At 36.9% G+C, this 20752-nt stretch overlaps 1 protein-coding gene and 1 pseudogene across 7 annotated transcripts in view; both read left to right on the top strand.

Moving 5' to 3' along the window:
• The window catches only part of CD47 (CD47 molecule), a 51879-nt gene extending 32662 nt beyond the window's left edge, over positions 1-19217 (top strand). The window contains exons 4-11 of one of the 6 annotated variants that reach the window (XM_082394767.1): positions 5258-5365; positions 6551-6643; positions 8114-8206; positions 9562-9654; positions 14968-14999; positions 16372-16396; positions 17022-17054; positions 18970-19217. In XM_082394767.1, the coding sequence (XP_082250893.1) occupies positions 5258-5365; positions 6551-6643; positions 8114-8206; positions 9562-9654; positions 14968-14999; positions 16372-16396; positions 17022-17054; positions 18970-18974 (482 nt within the window). In that variant the 3' untranslated portion in view covers positions 18975-19217. Of the gene's footprint in view, positions 1-5257; positions 5366-6550; positions 6644-8113; positions 8207-9561; positions 9655-14967; positions 15000-16371; positions 16397-16816; positions 16858-17021; positions 17055-18969 lie in introns of all 6 variants that reach the window. The other 5 variants (XM_082394766.1, XM_082394768.1, XM_082394771.1 and 2 more) reach the window with 5 other exon arrangements.
• On the top strand, positions 7345-7890 carry LOC309630046 (10 kDa heat shock protein, mitochondrial pseudogene; annotated as a pseudogene). Its single transcript has one exon. The product of its transcript is annotated as a 10 kDa heat shock protein, mitochondrial pseudogene (transcript).
• Positions 19218-20752: the final 1535 nt, after the last annotated feature.

Below are 20752 nucleotides of genomic sequence, written 5' to 3'. Positions count from 1 at the left end.
CCAACTCAGTTTTCCACTGCACTGACAATTATGTTCCTGGCTGATTTTCAGGGTTATCCTTCCTTACTCTTTGACAATATAACAGGTATTTTCTATCATTTAGATGTTTGATGAATGATTTCAATTGCTGCCCATCAAGACCTGTAGTTTTTATAGGATTAAGTTTCAACTCCATATCAAGAACTGGATAACATCGGGGAAGGGGAAGGGTAAGCTGGGACAAAGTGAGAGAGTGGCATGGACATATATACACTACCAAATATAAGATTGATAGCTAGTGGGAAGCAGCTGCATAGCACAGGGAGATCAGCTCGGTGCTTTGAGACCACCTAGAGGGGCGGAATAGGGAGGATGGGAGGGAGACGCAAGAGGGAGGGGATATGGGGATATATGTATACATATAGCTGATTCACTTTGTTATACAGCAGAAACTAACACAACATTGTAAAGCAATTATACTCCAATAAAGATGTTAAAAAAAAAAACTGGATAACATGTTGAAATTCTTTGAGATAGGAGTATCTATTCTTATTTTTTCTTCTTTAGAACTGTTATATTATTCAGCGAATCCCCGCTTTACACAGAACTGCGGGACTATAAACATGACCGTATAAGCTGAAACTCTGCAAAGCAATCTAATAATAAATGCCAAAATTTACTATAGTTCCGTGACCTTTAAATTTTTTGTCAAAACATTAAAACCTCTCTTACTGTCAGTAATAAATGTATTAGGAAATGAAAAAAATAGTAAAACTATTATTTAGTACCTGATAAATTAAAACATAAAAAACATTGAGAATTGAAGAATTTTATCAAGAGTAGTTTGAAAAATGCTTGCCTCTTCTTCTCATATAACTGAATACAGAGCAAGCATCTTGTCTATGCCCTGGTGAATTGTCATACTCCTTTCTAAGATCGAATCAGCTTCCATCACTTTTAATGTCATGAACTATCCATCTCAAAGAATTCCTTTCATGTGAAGTTTTTCTGTCAGAGTCACGTCCTCTGGGACATCTTCATTCTTTGTCACAGCCGCCTCATTGTCCTCATGTATGCCAATAAGTTCACTTTTACTAAGTTCTTCTGGCTGCATGTCTAGACTCTCTTTGAATGGCAGTAGTGTTGACATTCCACAGTCAGCTATTCTGTAACTCCAGTTACCTTCTATTCGAATTTCGCTTCCAGCATTATCACATCTCGTTTCTTTGCTCCCTCACCTTTATTGCCCAGTGTCCTCTTTTGATTATCCATTGTAAAATGTTGCAGTGGCTTATAACTGGGAGACAGGAGGTAACACAACATATGCTTTGCTGTCTGTGCGTGAATTGAATGACAGACGTGCAGTGACCAGTCACCAGCAGTCTTCGAAAAGGGTAACATGATTGGTCACTGATCCTGATGCACATCTGTTACTTATGTAGTGATTTGTGAATTGAAGAGATATCAGAGAAGTTTACACTTTACGCAGTTACTCAGTTAATATATTGTGGTAGCTGAAATTTGAACTCTGGTTTGGGGGGACTTGTGTTATTTAACTAAATGATGGTAACTGAAATTCATGCATGTCGGAACCGAGCAAGGAGAGGACAGCTGTAATTTATTTCAAATTTGTGCATTCTAGGCATCTTTCATTTCGTTTGCTAACTTTCTAGTCCCCACTCAAGATTATTCCTTCCACAAGGATTTTGGTTACTGCTCAGGGGTCTCTATAGCAATCGGTTAGGGGTCTCTATAGAAATCATTGTTGGAAAATTCAAGGAAAAAAATTCTCCATCACAACAGCCTGAGATCCTACTAAGTCCTTGAGTGCAATCTTGAGGACTAGCTTAATATTGAAAGTGATTAGGCCACGAAAGCACATTTAAAAGAAGTAATGGAACATGATTTCTTTGTAGAATAGAAAAATCATTCTGACCGAAGTAAAGACATATATTAACTGCACCAGGAAATTTCTATCCACAAAGGTAAAATATCATCATGATAGATATTATTACAAAGAATTCTATTAAATAATCTTGGACTCCCATTGCTTTCCCTTGGTCCTGTCCACATAATTATCAAATTCTGTTATTAAATCGTGTTTTTATACACTGATTTTATTGTGGAAGGAACTGAACAAAACTATAGCTTAGCAATATACTCTTTTGTAGAAATACAGTTGCTATTTCTTTGACCCTTTCCAAATTCAAACGTCCCAACTTCCTGCATATATTCTGAAGGTGTGGCACCATCCACAAGACCAGGAATGTTTGGAACCAAGGAAAGGAAGGTAGTGTGTTAGACATCCTCTTCTTTTATCTTTTATATTCAAAGTACTTCAAAGCCCAGGCTTCATAAAGCTTGGGCTCTTTTATTTCTGGGTCCTGTAGACTGGGAATGTGATTTCTAGTCAGTCTTCATTTTGGCAAAATTGTTTCATCGAAACAAGTTGGATAGTGTATGGAGTTCATTATAAAATTATTTTACTCGCCTTCTGGCAAGTTATCAGTTTATTATTGGCATTAATATTCATTTTTATCCAGCACCAGTTTCACAAAGCCTTCATTTCATTGTTTTTTTAATGTGTGTTAAATATTTTTAAAATAGTAATTTTAATTTAATTTAATAAAAAATTTGAAATTGTAATTTTATTTTAAAACTTATGAGTTGTGCTTTATCCTGCATTGGAGGCAATATTGATGTGCAGCTCAACAGAAGCCAAAAACATTCTAAAATTACTTTCCGAGAGTTATCAGAAAATAGCCTGTAATAATAAAATCAAACGTGTCTCCCTTTATGATTTTTTCCTTACTTGATGTGCATTTTACCTCACTGTTTAACCTTCCTGTTTGCCACTAACTCACTAGTCACTTACTAAGGGATCATTTAAATGTCATGCATTATAACAGACATTGAGTTCATGGATTTTAGGGTTTTGTTAGGTGGACTTCAGCCTGTGTGGATCTATGTGGGCTTATTGAATACCATCTTTGGGTGTCATGAAAACTAAGATGATAGTTTTATTTGATCTCCAAGTTGAGCCTGGTAATTTCACTAGACTTCTTCTACCACAGCCTGCATTCTGTCTCCTATGTGCTTTATGTCAGTGACAAGGAGACAAGAAAGCCTTAATGGAGTATCTATTCATAGTATTAGCCACATTTCTTCGGGTGGCTAGAGGGACATGTCATTTCTCTGTTTGCATGAATTTGAAAGATTAAATACATAATAGGGCTTTCTTAGGCTAGGATAGACCCACACCTTTTATTTAACTGGAGGAGAAGATCTGGGAGTAACACTTCCCATGACACATTCCCCACCAACACACACACTCATTCACATATTAGAATGTCAGGAGCACTGAGGCAGAAGTACTTGTCTTTGTTCACTGTCAGCACTTAGAATAGTGATTGTCACATAGTAGGTGCTCGATCAACTGTTATTGAATAAAGTAACCTCTACTCCTACCTCAATTTGGTTGATATGACTTGGGCTAATAAACGGGCCCAGTACATGATAGGCACACAGTAAATATTTATAGAGCAAATGAATGAACAACCTATCTCATCTCTGAGAAGTAGCTGGCTAGATTTCATTACTTTATAGACGGTATAAAAGGGAAACTTTTAGAATTCCTAATTTGTTGAAAAAACTTGACATTATCTCCCCATATATTTGGTATTCCCGTGTCAGGCAGCACTAAGTTTATAAGTATCTGTTAAAACTGTAAGTACCAACCACACCCAATGTTGGTAAGAATGTGGAGCAACAGGAACTCTCATACACTGCTGGTGGGAATGCAAAATGGTACAGCCACTTTGGAATACAGTTTGGTGGTTTCATGTAAAACTAAATGTACTCTTCCCGTATGATCCAGTAATCGTGCTCCTTGGTATTTACCCAAAGGGAGTTGAAAACTTAAGCCCACACAGAAACCTACACATGGATGTTTATAGCTGCTTTCTTCATCATTGCCAAAACTTGGAAGCAACCAAGATATTCTTCAGTAGGATAATGGATACACTGTGTGGTACATCCCGACAATGGAATATTATTCATCACTGAAAACAAATGAGCTGTCAATCATGAAAAGACATGGAGGAACCTTAAATACATATTCCTAAGTAAAAGAAGCCAATCTGAAAAGGCTACATACTATATGATTCCATCTATAAAACATTATGGAAAAGGCAAAACTATGCAGACAATTAAAAGGTCAGTGGTTGCTAGGAGTGGGTGGTGGGGAGGAGAGATGCACAGGCAGAGCACAAAGGGTTTTTAGGCAGTGAAGATACTCTGTATAATATATAGTATTGCATATATGGCATTATAAATTTGTCCAAACCCATAGAATGTACAGCACCAAGAGTGAACGCTAATGTAAACTACGGACTTTGGGTGATTATGATGGGTCAATGCAGGTTCATCCTTAGTAAAAAAAAAAAACGTATCATTCTTGTGAGTGATGTTGATAATTAGGAAGGCTATGCATATGTGGGGGAAGGGAGTATATGGTAATTCTCTGTACCTCCCTCTCAATTTTGTTGTAAACCTGAAACTGCGCTTAAAAAAAAGTCTTTAAAAAATGTAAATACTGTATTTCCCCTATTTTATTTTGTGCATTGATTTCAGTACTTTTAGCTAAGGTCTGTCGTTGAAAGCATGAGGATTTTTGCCAGAAAATCATACCAGGAAGTTTGATAAGAGCCTGCAGTTAAGAACACATTAAATTATTTTAACAGAAGAAAGTTCCGTTTTTGTCGCTATTACTAATTAGCCAGTGATTTCTCATCAGCAGTGTGTATATTAGTTGTAAGCCTGAGGCAGTTCTGCTTCTCAGAGGACTTTTGACAATATCAGGAGATATTTTTGATTGACGCAGCTTGGAGGCTGTTACTGGCATGTAGTGTGCAGAGGCCAGGGATGGTACTAAACATTCTGTAATGCACAGAACAGTCCCTAACAACAACAACTTATCTGACCCAAAATATTAATAACGTCACGATTAAGAAAGCCTGATATATATAACTTCATTCTAGGGGAATAAAGTGTCACCTATAAATTCATCATCCATGTTTATACTGCCATGACACCGTTTAGCCACTGACATATTGTGAAAAAGATTTGACATGGCTTGACATGATGTGAAGGACTTGTTCCTCAAAGGTTATTCAATTGTAGTAAGTTATCAGTTTAATCTTTGCACCTTGTAAGTTACAGAAATGGCTTTACTTCTTGTGATTGAGTTCATGTAATTCTTTGTGTGTTTTTTTTTAAGCGCTTAAATATAAATCCAGTTATACGAAGGAGAAAACCATTTTTCTGTTAGTTACTGGACTAGTGCTCACTATCGTTGTGATTGTTGGAGCCATTCTTTTCATCCCAGGTAAGATATAAAGTTATTATGAGGGAAAGCAGGATTGATAAGGTTGAGGGCATTTCTGGGGAGGTGCATATTAGTTTCCTAGGACTGCTGTAACAAATTATCACAAACTGGGTATTTTAAAACAATAGAAACTCTCTCACAGTTCTGGAGGCCATAAATCTGAAATAAAGATGTTATCGGGGCCATACACCCTCGGACACTCTAGGGGAGAATCCATTCCTTGCCTCTTCTACCTTCTGGTGTATCTGGCAGTCTGTGCAGCTCCTTGGCTTGTGGCAGCATAACTCCGATTTGCTCCGTGGTCACATTGTCTCCTCCTCCCCTCCATGTCTCCACTTAATTTCCCTCTGTCTCTCTGTTACAAAAATACCTGTCATTGGATTCAGGACCCACCTGGATAATCCGGGGTAAGCTCCTTCTTTCAGATCCTTAGCTTAATCATATCTTTTACTATATAAGTTAATATTCACAGATTCGGGGGATTTGGAGGTGAACATATCTTTAGGGCCACCATTCAACGCACTCCAGAGGCACACTTCATTGGCCAAGACCTGGAAGTGGGAACAAATGTGAGAGGCAAATCTATCTGAAATTGCAGTTGCCTGTGAAGGATGGCAGTGTGAGTGGGAAATAAGGGTCTGCAGCACATGGAAAGAACAGCAGAGACAGGCTGGGACTCACAAGTGTAAACTGTAGAAAGCCTTTGTTGTTTTTTGAGCAGAATACGGTATAGCTGTAATGTTTAGGAACATAAATTTGGCAGCTCTGTTTGCAACTGGAGTTAGTAAAGACATGGGGAGGAAGGAGATGAATCAGAAGACAACTTGAAAGAACAACTGCTTTGACTTTGGGACAGGTTGAATATAGCAAATGAAGGGAATGGTAAGAGATTCCAGAGTTTCTCACTGGAATTATGTAAGGTAGGTAAGAAGGGGGTAGAGCCAATTCAAGGTTTGACGTGTTGAGACTTAGATGTTGACATTTAAATGTCTTAAGTTTGGTCTTGAATAATCAAAAAAAAGTCATTTATTTTATGTGAAGTTTTTGGGGAAATATATACTTTTAAACCTTTTGTAGTTTATAAGAGTAGTATTGAAATTAATACATTTAATAAATTAAATACTTTAACATCCCATAAGAATAGGATGTAGGAAAATATTAATTCATATTTTTAATTTTTAACAGGTGAATATTCAACAAAGAGTGCTTGTGGACTTGGTTTAATTGTAATTCCTACGGCAATATTAATATTACTTCACTACTATGTGTTTATGATAAGTGAGTATTTGTTATAGCATGATTTTACCCACCTTTTTCATTTAAAAAGCAGCATTTTTGGTTAAAATATTCTTGTATGATTTTTTTTAACAACTCAATAGAAGTTGGTTTATTAAAAGACTTCCCAGGCTATTCTTAGTGATATTTTCCCATATGGATTAATTTTAAGGTTAACTTCGGTTTTCAAGGCATTCAGTTATCTTGTAAAAAATGATTTTCATATACACTTGATATCAGTGGTTTTTAAAATTATGCTACGTAATTTCTTAATGATTATCTTCATATTTTTATTTCAGTTTTTTGAAGCTATAAGTAGGTATTAAACATGCCCTTTCTCTTCTTTTGCTAAGCCTCTCTGTTTAAAATTCTACAAAACAGGATTATAAATAACAAATAATAGCTTTATTTTTTTGTTGTTGTTACTGGCAAATCTTTACATTGTAGTTTTTAAAAATGATGTAAATATCCAACTATAATTGATGTCATTTTCACTGCATTTTGGGAGTAAATCATTAACGTATTTTTGATATCATTAGAGTCTATTTTTTTCCATTTACATGTTTAACTCTCAGCCTTAGAGCCTATCTCTGGCTTGCTGTACCCTGGAGGGGTATTGATTTGTTATAAATCACAGATCTAGGCACATGGATGGAGGTTCGGATGTTTACAGTGGCGTGTTTGTGTAATGGTTCTCTCCACCAGAGCAATTCTGTGTGCATGTGGCAAACCCAGGCATAATAGCCATTCACGTGGTAAAATGCACAAGGGTGGTAAAAGCAGCACTGTTTTAAGATTCGGGGTAAAAACTGCCAGTCCCAACCCGAGTCATGGCAAGACAGGCATTTAGAAAGTTTCTTCCCCTCTTTGACCGAGTATTAGTTGAAAGAAGTGCAACCGAAACTGTAACCAAAGGAGGCATTATGCTTCCAGAAAAATCACAAGGAAAAGTATTGCAAGCAACGGTAGTAGCTGTTGGATCAGGCTCTAAAGGAAAGGGTGGAGAGATTCAACCAGTTAGTGTGAAAGTTGGAGATAAAGTTCTTCTCCCAGAATATGGAGGCACCAAAGTAGTTCTAGATGACAAGGATTATTTCTTATTTAGAGATGGTGACATTCTTGGAAAATATGTCGACTAAAATGAGTCACTATTGAAATGGCATCACGTGAAGCTGCCCGTTGCCCCAATGGCATCACATGAAGCTGCCACTGAAGTTCTGAAATCTTTCATTCTGTAAATAATTTGCCATTCCACCTCAGCTCACTGTGAAAATTAAAGATTGCTGAATGTGTGTATCTGGAGCTGACCACTTGTATGGAAAGGCAAGGTTTAGATCACTGGAAACGAATCTACCATCTGACAAGGAGCTCCAGAGGCAGTTTTTGGTCATAGGATATTATTCTTGATTGCACAAAATACAAGTAGGAGTGATTGCTTTTTAAACACTCTCAACCCACCTCTCCTCTCTGCAGCTATGGGGATGTCCTTCTTCACCATTGCCATATTGATCCTTCAAGTACTGGGCCATGTGCTCTCTGTGGTTGGATTCAGCCTCTGTGTCTCAGGTAAAAGTCTCATCCTTCTCTAGTCTCACTTTGTCTTACCAGGGATTTCTCTTAGAGTTCTTCTTTCTGTTTCTTTTTCTTTCTTCCTTTTTTTTTTTTAATATATAGACTTTATTTTTTAGAGCAGTTTTAGGCTCCCAGCAAAATTGAGTGGAAAGTACAGAGAATTCCCGTATACCCCACATAACAGCATCCTCCGCTATCCCCCAGCAGAGTGGTAAATGTGTTATAGTTGTTGAACCAGCATTGACACATTACCACCCAGAATCCATAGTTTACGTAAGGGTTCATTCTTAGTGTTGTACATGCTATGATTTTGATAAATGTATAATGACATGGATCATAGTCATAGATACAATATCATACAATAAAGTTTCACTGCCCTAAAAATCCTCTGTGCTCTGCCTATTCCTCCTCCCTCCCCCTAAACCCCTAGCAACCACTGATCTTTTTACTGTCTTCATAGTTTTGCGTTTTCCAGAATGTCTTATAGTTGGAATCATGCAGTATTTTGCCTTTTCAGATTGGCTTCTTTTACTTAGTAACCGTGTCTTTTTGTGGCTTGATAGCTCTTTTCCTTTTAGCACTGAATGACATTCCATTGTATGTATGTATGTACCACAGTTTGTTTATCCATTCACCTATTGAGGGACAGCTTGGTTGCTTCCGGTTTGGGGCAATTAAGAATAAGTTGCTCTAGACATCCATGTGCATTTTTTTGTGTGGACGTAAGTTTCAGCTCCATTTGGGTCAATACCAAGGAGTGCGTTTGCTGGGTTGTACGTTAAGAATATATTTAGTTTTTTAACAAATTGCCGGAGTGTCTTCCAAGGTGGCTGTACCATTTTGCATTACCACCAGCAGTGGATGAAAATTCCTGTCGCTCCACATCCTTGCCAGCCATTTGGTGCTGTGAGCTTTTCTTTTAGTACTCTCATTTTCACCCCACTGAGAATAGTGCTTTCCACATTGCCATAAGAATATTGGCTGTATATGGCTTGTGGGCTGATTGTTCCAGCAGTCAAACTGCTATGCCTATATCTGTGGGAGAGCTTTTAAAATAACCAGGCTCCATCCAGTTGGTTGGAGCCTTAGCTTTACACACTATTTTCCATTAGTCTTGATGTGATAAGGTACATATTATACAGACAAAGGCTTTTTTCTTTTAGTAATTGGGAGTCATTTCACTGACTGACTTAATAGTGATGAACATATATAGCTAATTTTTGTTTCTTGATAATTAGAAAAAGAATCTCCTTAAAACTCAATATTATTACTGTTATTGCTAGTTCTTTTTTAAAAGTTCAATTATTTCATGTGAATTTCTAATATAGAATTTCATTTGTTTTTTACAGAGTGTACCCCAGTACATGGTCCTCTTCTGATTTCAGGTTTGGGTATTATAGCTCTAGCAGAATTACTTGGATTAGTTTATATGAAATGTGTTGGTAAGTCAACCTTATTTTTGTTAGCCTACGCCAGGAAAATGCTTTTGGTTAATTCTTACTGTTTAGGACCAAAGAAATGCATTGGTAACTCCAAAAATGAGAAAATACAGTGAATGCTGCTGTATTTTTTAAATAAATTTGGAATTATTTGGGGTGCAATAAAAGGGGGTAGAAATCATATGAACTAATGAAAAGTTTAGATTATTAACTAGTTTAAAAGAAAACAGCTGTATGTTTTAGAATGTATAAACTTTTTTCTACTAAACAAAAGGAGAGATTTTTGAGGATTCTTTTTTTTAAATTAATTTATTAATTGTTTGTTTTGTTTTGGTATTTTTTTGGCTGTGTTGGGTCTTCGTTGCCGTGCGCGGGCTTTCTCTAGCTGCGGTGAGCAGGGGCTACTCTTCATTGCGGTGCTCGGGCTTCTCATTGTCGTGGCTTCTCTTGTTGCCGAACACGGGCTTTAGGTGCGCGGGCTTCAGTAGTTGTGGCTTGCGGGCTCTAGAGCGCAGGCTCTGTAGTTGTAGCGCATGGGCTTAGTTGCTACACGGCATGTGGGATCTTCCCGGGCCAGGGCTCGAGCCCGTGTCCCCTGCGTTGGCAGACGGATTCTTAGCCACTGCGCCACCAGGGAAGCCCTGAGGGTTCATTTTAATTAATAAAAAAGGATTTTTAATTCACCCATTGTTTCTATGATAGAGTCCTTTCACAGAGACCTATTTGTCAGTTGCTCTTCTTGCAGACTATTTACAGACCTTGACTCCCCTAGTAGACAGAATTGAAATTCAAAATCTGTCACTTTTGTTAATTAAAGAGCAGTGTCCTCTGACACTTGACTTTAAAATATTTTTAGTTAAAACCAGTATAATCAGAACATTGAGTTTTAAATTTTAAGCTTTTACTACTCTTAAAATCAGTTGTGAGTAAGTGTGGACTTAGCTTATTGTTTCTAAACTTTGTATTTAGTCTTCCAATTTTCAAATAACAGATCTCTGTGTAAATTCTTATTTTTAATATGTTTATGGAGGTAGATGCCTTTAATATTAAATACCTAAAACTAGTGTGATGTCTTACTTAAGCTAAAGATATTCCCTACAATCTGGTTATATTAGTCTCCCTTAAGTAAAAGATTTCTGTCTTTTATTTATGAAGTAAAGCAAACTCTTAACCATTTGTCAAAATAATCAAAAGTTACAAATTAATGGAGTAAAAAAGTCAGTCTTTCTGCTTTGCTTTAGGTAAACTTCATATGTTTCTAAAAATTAACATAAACTTTGAATTGTTACAGTCAGATAATTCCCCACTTGACTTGTATAGTACTTTCAAAGAAATCTTACCTTTATTTATGAACTTCAGCTTTCGCTGACTAATCATTGAGTTCAATTCTTTTATATATTTTTGCCCCCCTTTAATTAATGCTTATTAGATAAACAAGTAAAATACTTAACTAAAATTTACTTATCTTTAGTTTATGTGTTCATAAGCCAGAGTTGTCTCCTCAATGAAATTTTCTTAGTTCAAGCCGTAAAGCGCTATTAAGACTTCTAAAGCAGAATGGCATTCATTTGTAGCCATTGTGAGCATCGCATTATGAATGCTGATGCAGATTCTATTTCTGTTGAGTCTTCTAGTCACCATTTGTCTGGGTCTTGAAGATGACACTGCTGCTGCTGTAGCTCCCTAGGAATACTTGAGAACAGTACGTGACCTGCAGTATCCCTACGGCGTGATGCTGTATTAGGTGTCTTTGACTGATGGTCAGCTCTTTGTTCTTTTTTTTTCCCCTCATTATCTGGATCACGCTCCCTTTTATTCCCATGCTCCCACATGCCTTCCGTGTCTCACGAAGACCAGCAGGTCTGGAGATGCTGATTCAGTGGAAATAAGCATTGTCTAGCTGTTACCCCCTTGACCTCGCTCTCCCCCCTTCTCCACTGCTACATCCCTAAGAAGCCTGTGAAACCAGTATAATTACAAACATATTACTCTCACATCAGATTCAAAGTGAAACTGAAATCCTGGAAAGTTCCCCAGATTATTTTTTCTTTATGATAGTTTGACATATAAATATACCATGTGTAAGTTAAGAATTTAGTCCAGTTTTATTTACATTTTGAGACTATTCTAAATTAACTTTTCAAATCAACTTGTCTGATACCAGAGTTCAGAGAAATACCTTCGGTCAGTTGAAGGGCAAGAAGAGAAAAGGTACAGGAAAGTAGCTCTTTAGATAACGTGGTAGACTAGAAAAGTTGATGTGTTTTTCATATATAATCTGAATGTGTAAATCTGAGTATATATAACATTAAGGTTGCAAATTTGAGCATTTGTATCAGGAAGTAAAAATTGTAAATGCTTCCAGTGTAACTTTTACTTGTTGCAGAGGCTCTATTTTGGAAAAGTCTAAAGAATGTGTCTTGATTTCAAAGTAATAAAATCCTCAGATAGTTTTTTTTTTTTTTTTAAATCCAAGCTATCTTGGAGTAAGTTATGTCTCTATGAGAGATTTAACTTTTATCGTTTTCATTATTTCCCAGTTTAAATTTGTAGCCTTAATTATTACTTTAAATAGTAGGATTTTAAGTTTAATTTTCTCTGTTGCTCTTTTTTTAACTGTGTTAGGGTTTTTTGTTTGTTTATTTACTAAAACATTTAAATTTCATAAAATGAAATCAAGGGCTGAGAACAATAAGAATGTGAGACAATATAGAAGATTACAAAGAACTAGCTAAACTCATTGAAGTTGGGTGTGTTACCTATGTAGGATGCTTATGTCCATTCTTCATAAGGGTCAGTACTTTTTAATTTTCCTAAGCTGTTGCTATTTAGTTCAGTATAAGGGAATATAGTCATGTTTTGATATGAATCAACATACTAGCAGTCAGAAACCATATTTACCAGATCTCAGATATTTTAGAATGACATGAAATAGATATGTAAAACTCAGTGATATTTTCTTCCCCATTGTTGAGGAGAGGTGAATCTGGAATCAATAGAAAAAGTTGTCCCTGAAAATTCAAAACCTGGAAATATATTTATAGCATGGGTCAAGTGTTCCTGGGAGAGGAGAACAAATCCAGATGAAGCATTGCAAGTGAGCTCATATGGAATGCTTAAGGCTTGTGATTTAAAAATATATATATACATGGCTGTCAATGCCTTAGGCCCATGGTAACAGCAGATAAATCGCAGTCATTCTTTAGTCACGTAGGTCATATGCCTATTGAAGAGGATTAACGCAAGCAAAATTCACTTCTACACTGTTTGGTTTTATAATATTTGAGGGATCACAGCTGACTGGTGCCCTTTGAATCCCTGTTCTTTATAGATATCTTTGTTTCAGAATGGGCTAGCCAAATGTGATGTTCCTTGGACCTGAGAATCAGAACTCAGAAACTCTTCTTTACACATTATTAGGGTTATTAAAGCAGTTGCTTGGCAGTTCTTAATACTAATTCTGATAAATAATTTATGAGCTCGAAAATATAGCTCTAAAATCTTACCTCTGACCCTTCACATTGCCAATCAGAAATTTACATAGCTGTTCAGATCTCTTTTCCTTGATAGAACATAGACACAGGACATGGTTTAGTTAAAGTAAGTTGTATATACATGTAACCATCATGATCGTCCCTAATAAAGTTCTGTAATTCTGCTTGGTTTATTTGGGAGGTTGCTAAATGTGATTTACCCATGTTCCCAACACATTTCACTCCATAGTACTTTGAAAAGAGGTTTCCTTCTTGTTTGGTTGCAAGGACCAAACCACTCCCCAGGTGCCTCCAGTAAAGGAGATTTACTTTCAAGCCACACATGACACTAACAGAGATGGGAATCTCATGAGAGCAGATCTATAACTGGGCCTCACAGCATAAGTATAGTAAGTAGTTTAGGAATTGGAAGAATCCAGTACATCTCTAAAGACTGAGTCATCATTTGCCCTCTCAGTAACAAGAGTTAGCTGATGCCCTCCTGCCAGTGTAGTTACTTAGTTCCTCTCTCTTTGGTTCTTTACCTGCTAGCCAACTAGCTCATCCTCTCCTTAATGTTTTTATATTTTGATCCTATTCATGTCTTCTCACTGGTATATTTTCTTACCTTTGGCTCTAAGCTTTGAGCTTCTCTTTGCTTACTTTCTGTCTCCTTTTCACCTTTCTTTCCCTTCACCAGCTTTCTAGTCTTCTTTCTGTGTCTCCTCTCCAGGTTCCAATGGGAGAGAGAAACTTTTCCGGCCAGTCAGTTGCCATTTCCCCCGTTGGAGTGAGCCTTACCTGCTTCTGACTCCTCTATAGATTGGCTTGGGTCAGGTGTCACCCCCATTTTCCATCAGTTTTAGAAGCTTGGTAGAGTGGACATGGAGGAGTGGTAGGACATAATTAGCACAGAAGACCAGAGCAGTTCTGGGGGCCTGCCTCAATCTGCTCATAAGTAAATCCAGTGCCGTCATCCAATCCATAGACCAGTGGAACTGACTATCCAGTAGCATTCTTCCTACAGAGTCACTCACAGGATGTTGCCCCTTGATGCTTATCTCTGTAGGACTCTGATTCTGTATTTAGGACTGGTTTTAGCTGCTCCGGGACCTTCTCACTTGGTTTTTGTAAGGAAGTTCTCTTTTCTTCCCTATGCAACTAGAGCGGTTCTTTTCCCTTTTGTCACTTTCTTCGTGCCCTGTATTCCTTCATCTTCATTAACCAATCCATTGAGCAGCAGTGAAGGGTAACTTGAAAAGCTAAGAAGGGATACAGAGAAGGGCTTGACTGTAGCTAAAACTAGCTGCCTAGAATAATTCTCTACACTCAGAGGGATCTGATATTTTCTTTAGTTTGTTAGCTATGTGGAGCTTTGAAAACTGGAAAGATGGAAGAAGAAAAAAAGAAGACTGGGCTACAGGGAACAAGAGCAGTGAGCTAAGGGTGGGCGATGGAGTGGTCATTGCCCTATTCTTTCCACATTCCAGCTGGGTCAAGTAGGGAGGGGTGTAGAGCCTACAGAAGGGCTGAGTCGATGCCAAAGTTTTTCCACCACAAAGTGTAACAAGTGGCTGATTTGGGGGGAGATACGGCATGCACAAATGAGAGAGTGTGTTTATTATTTGATTGGGGTGGATTATTTGCATCATTTTATTCTGTCAATGTATATAATTAAGAGTGTTCTGTATTTTTTAATAGTCTATCAAAGCCAGAAATCTTTCAGTGGAGTTACTGGAACCTTTGGTTTTAGCCGTGAACATTTTATCTTAAAATTAAACATAATATTGCCTTAATTTCTTTCATTAATTAAATTCATTTTCTTATATTTTAATTTCATCAGCTTCCAATCACAAGACTATACAACCTCCTAGGGTAAGTTAAAATTTCTTAAATGAATTGGGTATGATCACTTGATGGTTTAGTCTGAGGAATGGTAATTGAGATATTGAACCCCATTGCTCTCTGTTTGGTGTGACATCAAATTAAGAGAACACTGAAGTCATTTCATGACCTTTGCATGGATAGATCCAATCTATTTTAAAACTTCTGTTTGGTCATTTACTAGCAATGGGATAGAATAAATGATACCTTAAGATTGTGCTGTCTTCTCACACCCAGAACTGAAAAGTTTATGTGTAAGAATAATGGTCGTTATCTGCTGAAGGAAGCCGATTCCAATATATTGCCTCACCTGTTGGATCCATTTGATGTGCATATACAGAATGATATTTCAGGCTTAAAAATGAGGGAGAGAAGTTTATATTAAATTGATTTCATTAAAAATGATAATCTATAAAGTAAATGGAAATATGGCTGAAAAATAGCTGTTCTGAATTGATTCATTTCCCTCCTTCCCCCATTTTATAAGCATTTTTCTTCCTGCAAACTGTACTGTAGTTTTTACTATATCTTGGCTACCTTAATAAGCTACCTGAGAAAATTCCAAGAAAAGGAGCAAATTTAGGAGATAAACCGAGAGGGATAAATGAGGGGGGGTGAAAAAAACATTTGTAGATAGAGACTCATCCTGGTGACAAGCACAAGAGCTACTTTATGGAAATAAGATCTTGAAAGGGCTGTATTGTACTCACCTTCCTATAAAGGATTAATAAAAGCTCTGTCTGGAATGCCAAAAGCAAGACTCCTGTCTGTGGCAGGAAGCGGAGATTACATATGCCCCTAAAGCTGATAAGCCTCAACAGATGTGCTTGAGAGGCGAGGGAAGTGGGGTTGCATCTTACCCCAGGTGTTCACTCTAAAAACATTGGTGCCGTAGCTACACTGGTCACAAACAGCCAGAAGTTTTAAAAGTGCCTCTGTTAGACATAATCCAGCCATTAGACCATTAAATCATAACACTTTTTCTTTCCCTGTTACCGAGTTCAATTTGCGCGACTTGAAAATGATTGTTTTGTTCTCATCTCTGGCTTAACTGTATTATTTATTATGTTGCTATCTGTGTTTGTGCTTCTCAGTTAGGATTTCTTGAACGGAGAGAGGCAGGGTGGGGTGGGAAATTCTGCATAAAAAAAGAATATTAAGAGAATAATTCAGTTATTATAAAACTAATAGCTAGACTTGGCAAGCTTTGCTTTTCTAACTAACTTTTATTGCTTTACTTTGGTTTTTGACTATATATATTCACTGTTTGTCTATAGTTTAAATGTTAGCATATATAAATTTTAGTAGAAAAGGACATGAAATAAATTCTATTTTATGTAAATATATTTTAAATATTTTCCAGAAAGCTGTAGAGGAACCCCTTAATGGTATGTGGTTATTACAAATTTATAAATTCTTCTTGATCCATTACCAGTTCATAATAATTTGAACTGGTCCCCAAAGCAGTTAGAATGCTGTCTATGCCTTGGGAAGAATCTAGGTTTTTTTATTGCCTTAACCTCTCTTTTCTTGATTATTCATCAAGAATTAAGAGTATTGCTTTTGTAACATTTTCACCTCTGAGAAAAATGCACTGTTCTGTGTCTCTCCAGTAGTTGCTTGTGCTAGCCAGGTGATATTTGGGTGAGGGGACTATTGCCTTTTTAATTGGCCAAGATGAAATGTAACACCCCTAGTAGAGAAGAATCTCAGTTAATTTCAATTTCTAATTATAAATTTCAGGAAGACACAGGTTGTCATCTTGGAGTGAGACCAAAACATCTCACTTTCTTTCTCTCTAAATCTAGATCTGTATTCCCAACTTTGTGTCCCTTTGTGGAGCCTGTGGGTATGATCCGCAGAAAGGCTTTTGTAATCAAATAATAACCTTAAAATTAATTTGGCTTTATAGCTGTGGAATAGTTGGCATGATATTACTGCATATTTGTTTGTCTAGAAATGATTTCTAATTGTGGAATCTTACTAACTGCTTGGCTTGTTACTAATTCTTAGCATTTAAAGAATCAAAAGGAATGATGAATGATGGTAAGTATAAAATGCACCCACAATTATAGGTGGGTTAAAATATGGACATTGAAAAGAAATAAAATTGCTTCTTGAAAGTATGGCTTTTTTTAAATAAAAGGGACACTGTCAAATCATAAAGGCCTACATTTCTTGGTTTCTAAAACTTCAATCTACTCTGTTAAAAGTTGCAAAACTAGTAATATAAAAGCTGTAGGGTGTCACTAATCAGACTCTTCAGTCTCATTGCTCACAACAAAGAGGAATTACTTCTTTTTTAAAAAAGGTATTTTTCAGATGCAATGTCTGGTGACTGTAACTTTAAAATGCTTTTTATACGACACTTAGATAATTTGGCACAAATCTTTATAATCTTGACAGAGTTTCTTTTGTGCTTGTGTTAGTGATTTTGTTGCATTTAACCCATGGAGACTTAATATCTCTGCTTTTCCAAGCAGGAACTGGGTTCTAACCTTTTGGGAAAGGATTTAAAAAAGAGGGAGAGAAATGTTTAGTCACTTCAGCTCTTGGGAGGGGGGACTCTGGGCTAATAACTTCTAATTTTTATTGACTTTCAAAGACCTATATTTATTAGTTCTTAAAGATAAGTAAGTCTGAGATATTGAGTGCTGCAAGCATTCATTTTGATTTTACCTTAACATGTTCTGATACTTTAGTTCTGTTAACATTTTAAAAACTATGTTTTCATTTTATCAAAACTTTCTTCATACCTTTGCTATTTACAATCATTCCCTGATCATGTGGATAGTCTGCTTCGTATTTTACTGTTTAAAGTCTGTGACCTGCCTGCTAACCTCTACAGCAAAGTGCAGCATTTATCTCAAGAGGCTATATTCCCCTGAGTGTAATTAATTTTTGCGTAAGATTAAAAACACGCTGACTGTGCCTAGTGGACTAAGTTTAAAACAATGCTTAGACTGTGTTCAGTAAGCAGTCACAGAATGATCCCACTTTAGTAATTTTGCGTCACAGCCTTTATTACAAAAAATGCATGCTCTGCTAACCACTGCCCTCCTAAAAAAAACCATGATTAGCAGGAATACATTAAATGGCATTTAAAAAAGAACTGGTACCTGAAAGTGTGGCATGGTTTGTCCGTGTTTGCATTCTGGTGTTCTATTTTTTGATTTCGTTGTTTTTTTTTTTCCTTTTCCTACTGTGGCGTCATTCCTCTGTAGTTGTATAAAAAAACTAAACACTTCTTCATTTTCAGAAAACCAGTAGAAGAACCTTGAGTGCCTCTTCCTTTGTTAATTTCCTTTAAGATGTGACTTTTTTTGCACCATTGTATCAGGAGTTAAGACAGCAGTTTTTGTGTGTTCATAGCGCATGAAATCTACAATGACCTTTGAAATTCCCTTAATTTTGCTAATTTTTAGCTGTTCAGAATTTGTGGGTTTTTTCCAAATGTCTGTGGTGGGTTCTTCCTACTAACAGTGCACGATGCCCATAGTGTAACTGCCTTGTTGGTGAGTGAGGTTCCAGGTACCCTCTTAGGACCACAGTCCCATTTCCTCTTTCACTTACACCTAATCACATGTTTAATTCTCTTACCTTAAATGAATGGTGTCGATCTAAAGTGAAAGTGATAGAATATTGTTCTAGGATAAATATCTTTTGCTTTGGAAGAATCAATGTCTCTCGGCTTCTCCGCCAACCCAGCAAACGGAGGTTATCAGATTTTGTTGATTTTTATTTCCATTTGGCATTGGCCTTTTACTTACTGCAACTAAAAAGGCTAATGATTTGCCCGGTTTATGTCTGTGACCTTTGCAAATCTAAGATTAAATAATTTTTCTTTATTTTTTGATACCATATATCTGAAACGATTTTCAAATTTTAAAATACATCAACTTGTTAAAGGCATAGAAAATAGACATCATAGCAATTATATGTTCATTTTTCAATTTTCCAGAGTAACTGAAGTAAAATGATGGACTCTGATTTGGAGAGTAGTACGACATGAAAGAAATACACTTGTGTTTAAGCACCGTGGCCTTGATTCACTGTTTTGGAGAAGAAAACAAGAAAAGTAACTGGTTTCCATCTATGGGAGAAAGTAAATAATTGACCTTTCAATGATTGTTACAATTAAGTTTTTATTCAAAGCATTTTTAATTTAGTTAATAAAAGAATTATGATCTGTGTTGTGTGCCCAATTGATATCCAGTTTTCTGTTGTTACTTTTATTCAATTAGGGGCAAAGGAGAGTGGGCAACTTCCAAGAATGATGCCTTTCAGATCCTGGGGCCTCTTGACTCTAGGTCACCAGTTTAAATTGGTACAAGGTGAAAATTTCCTGACACTAACCTGGTTACCCAGAGCTATCTATGAAAACAGTGGCTTCCGTCAAGCCTTAGAAAACTCAGGTTCACAGCCACTTTGGCAATTAATGGTGTTAGCTGAATAATGGGTCTGCCACTTCCAGGTCAAGGGAATAACATTAAGCACAGACAGGAATTCAGTCGGGAACATCTGTCTTGTAGGCTGCCTCCGTGGGATGTGATACTGACGGAGATCATGGTCTTCATTCTTGGGGGTTGCCACTCACACATTGTTCCTTCAACGTACAGTGTACCAGACCCTTTCCGGATTGAGGGTGATTTTACTGATGGATGTTTCCTTCTTTTCTTCACGCCACCCTTTACATCCTGTCTTGTCCTTCTGTTATTTGCTTCTGCCGCTGTATGAGATGTAGCACTTTTTCTCCTCTTTGAACATGGTCCAGTGACACGGTAACATCACTGCAGAAAGGAGCCAGACTTATTCTCAGAGAACCTTGTTCACACTTTTCAGCAGAAATAGCGATGGTTGTAACATACGTATTCCCTTCCTCGGATTTGAAGGCACAATCTACAGTGTTTCTTCGCTTCTTTTCTGATCTGGGGCATGAAAAACCAAGATTGAGATTTGAACTATGAGTCTTCTGCATGGCAACATAATGTGTGTCACCGTCAGGCCAATAGGCCAACCCTGAACGGGTGATTTTATTACTGTTGTATCTGTGTTGCATGATAAACACCCGTCATCTTCCTCCTGTCGTCCTGCCTCATATTCACCTTACTCTAAGGTTGAAAAGTAAAACAAAACCCACGTTTCCTACCCCCATTAGAAGAAAATTAACATTCTGACAGTTGTGATCGCCTGGAGTACTTTTAGATTATTAGATTTTCTTCCCTTGTGGGTGTGTGTGTGTGTATGCGCTCATGTGTAAGATAGGCACATGTATCTTCTGTATGGACAACAGTGGGGTACCTACAGGAGAGCAAATGTTAATTTCATGCTTTTAGTGAAAACAGTTAAAAACAAAGATCTTTATTGGGTGGACTTATATTTGATGTGAATATTTGATCACTTAAAACTTTTAAAAATTCTAGGTAATTTGCCAAGCTTTTTGACTGCTCACCAATGCCCTCTAAAAATACTAGTTATTCTTCCTGTTTGTGTAATAAGACATTCATATTTGTAGTTGCATTATTAATAGTTATCTCTTAGTCCACTGAATGTTCCCGCGTGCCTCTTTTATGCCAAATTGCTTGTCATATTTTACGTTGGGACCAACTGGTTTGCTCATGGCAAACCAAAATTTATAACCTGCTGATGCCTCAGAAAAGTGAACACACTATGAAGACAGCTCTTCTTGAAAAAAAAAAAAGGAAAAAAAAAGTTCTTCCCTAATTGTGTTCCTGTCCAAAATA

The sequence above is a fragment of the Balaenoptera borealis genome (assembly GCF_965194805.1).
Source record: "Balaenoptera borealis genome assembly, chromosome: 5".
Classification (NCBI taxonomy): Eukaryota; Metazoa; Chordata; class Mammalia; order Artiodactyla; family Balaenopteridae; genus Balaenoptera; species Balaenoptera borealis.
The sequence above is the reverse complement of the archived record's forward strand: the minus strand, read 5'-3'. Positions and strand labels throughout refer to the sequence as shown.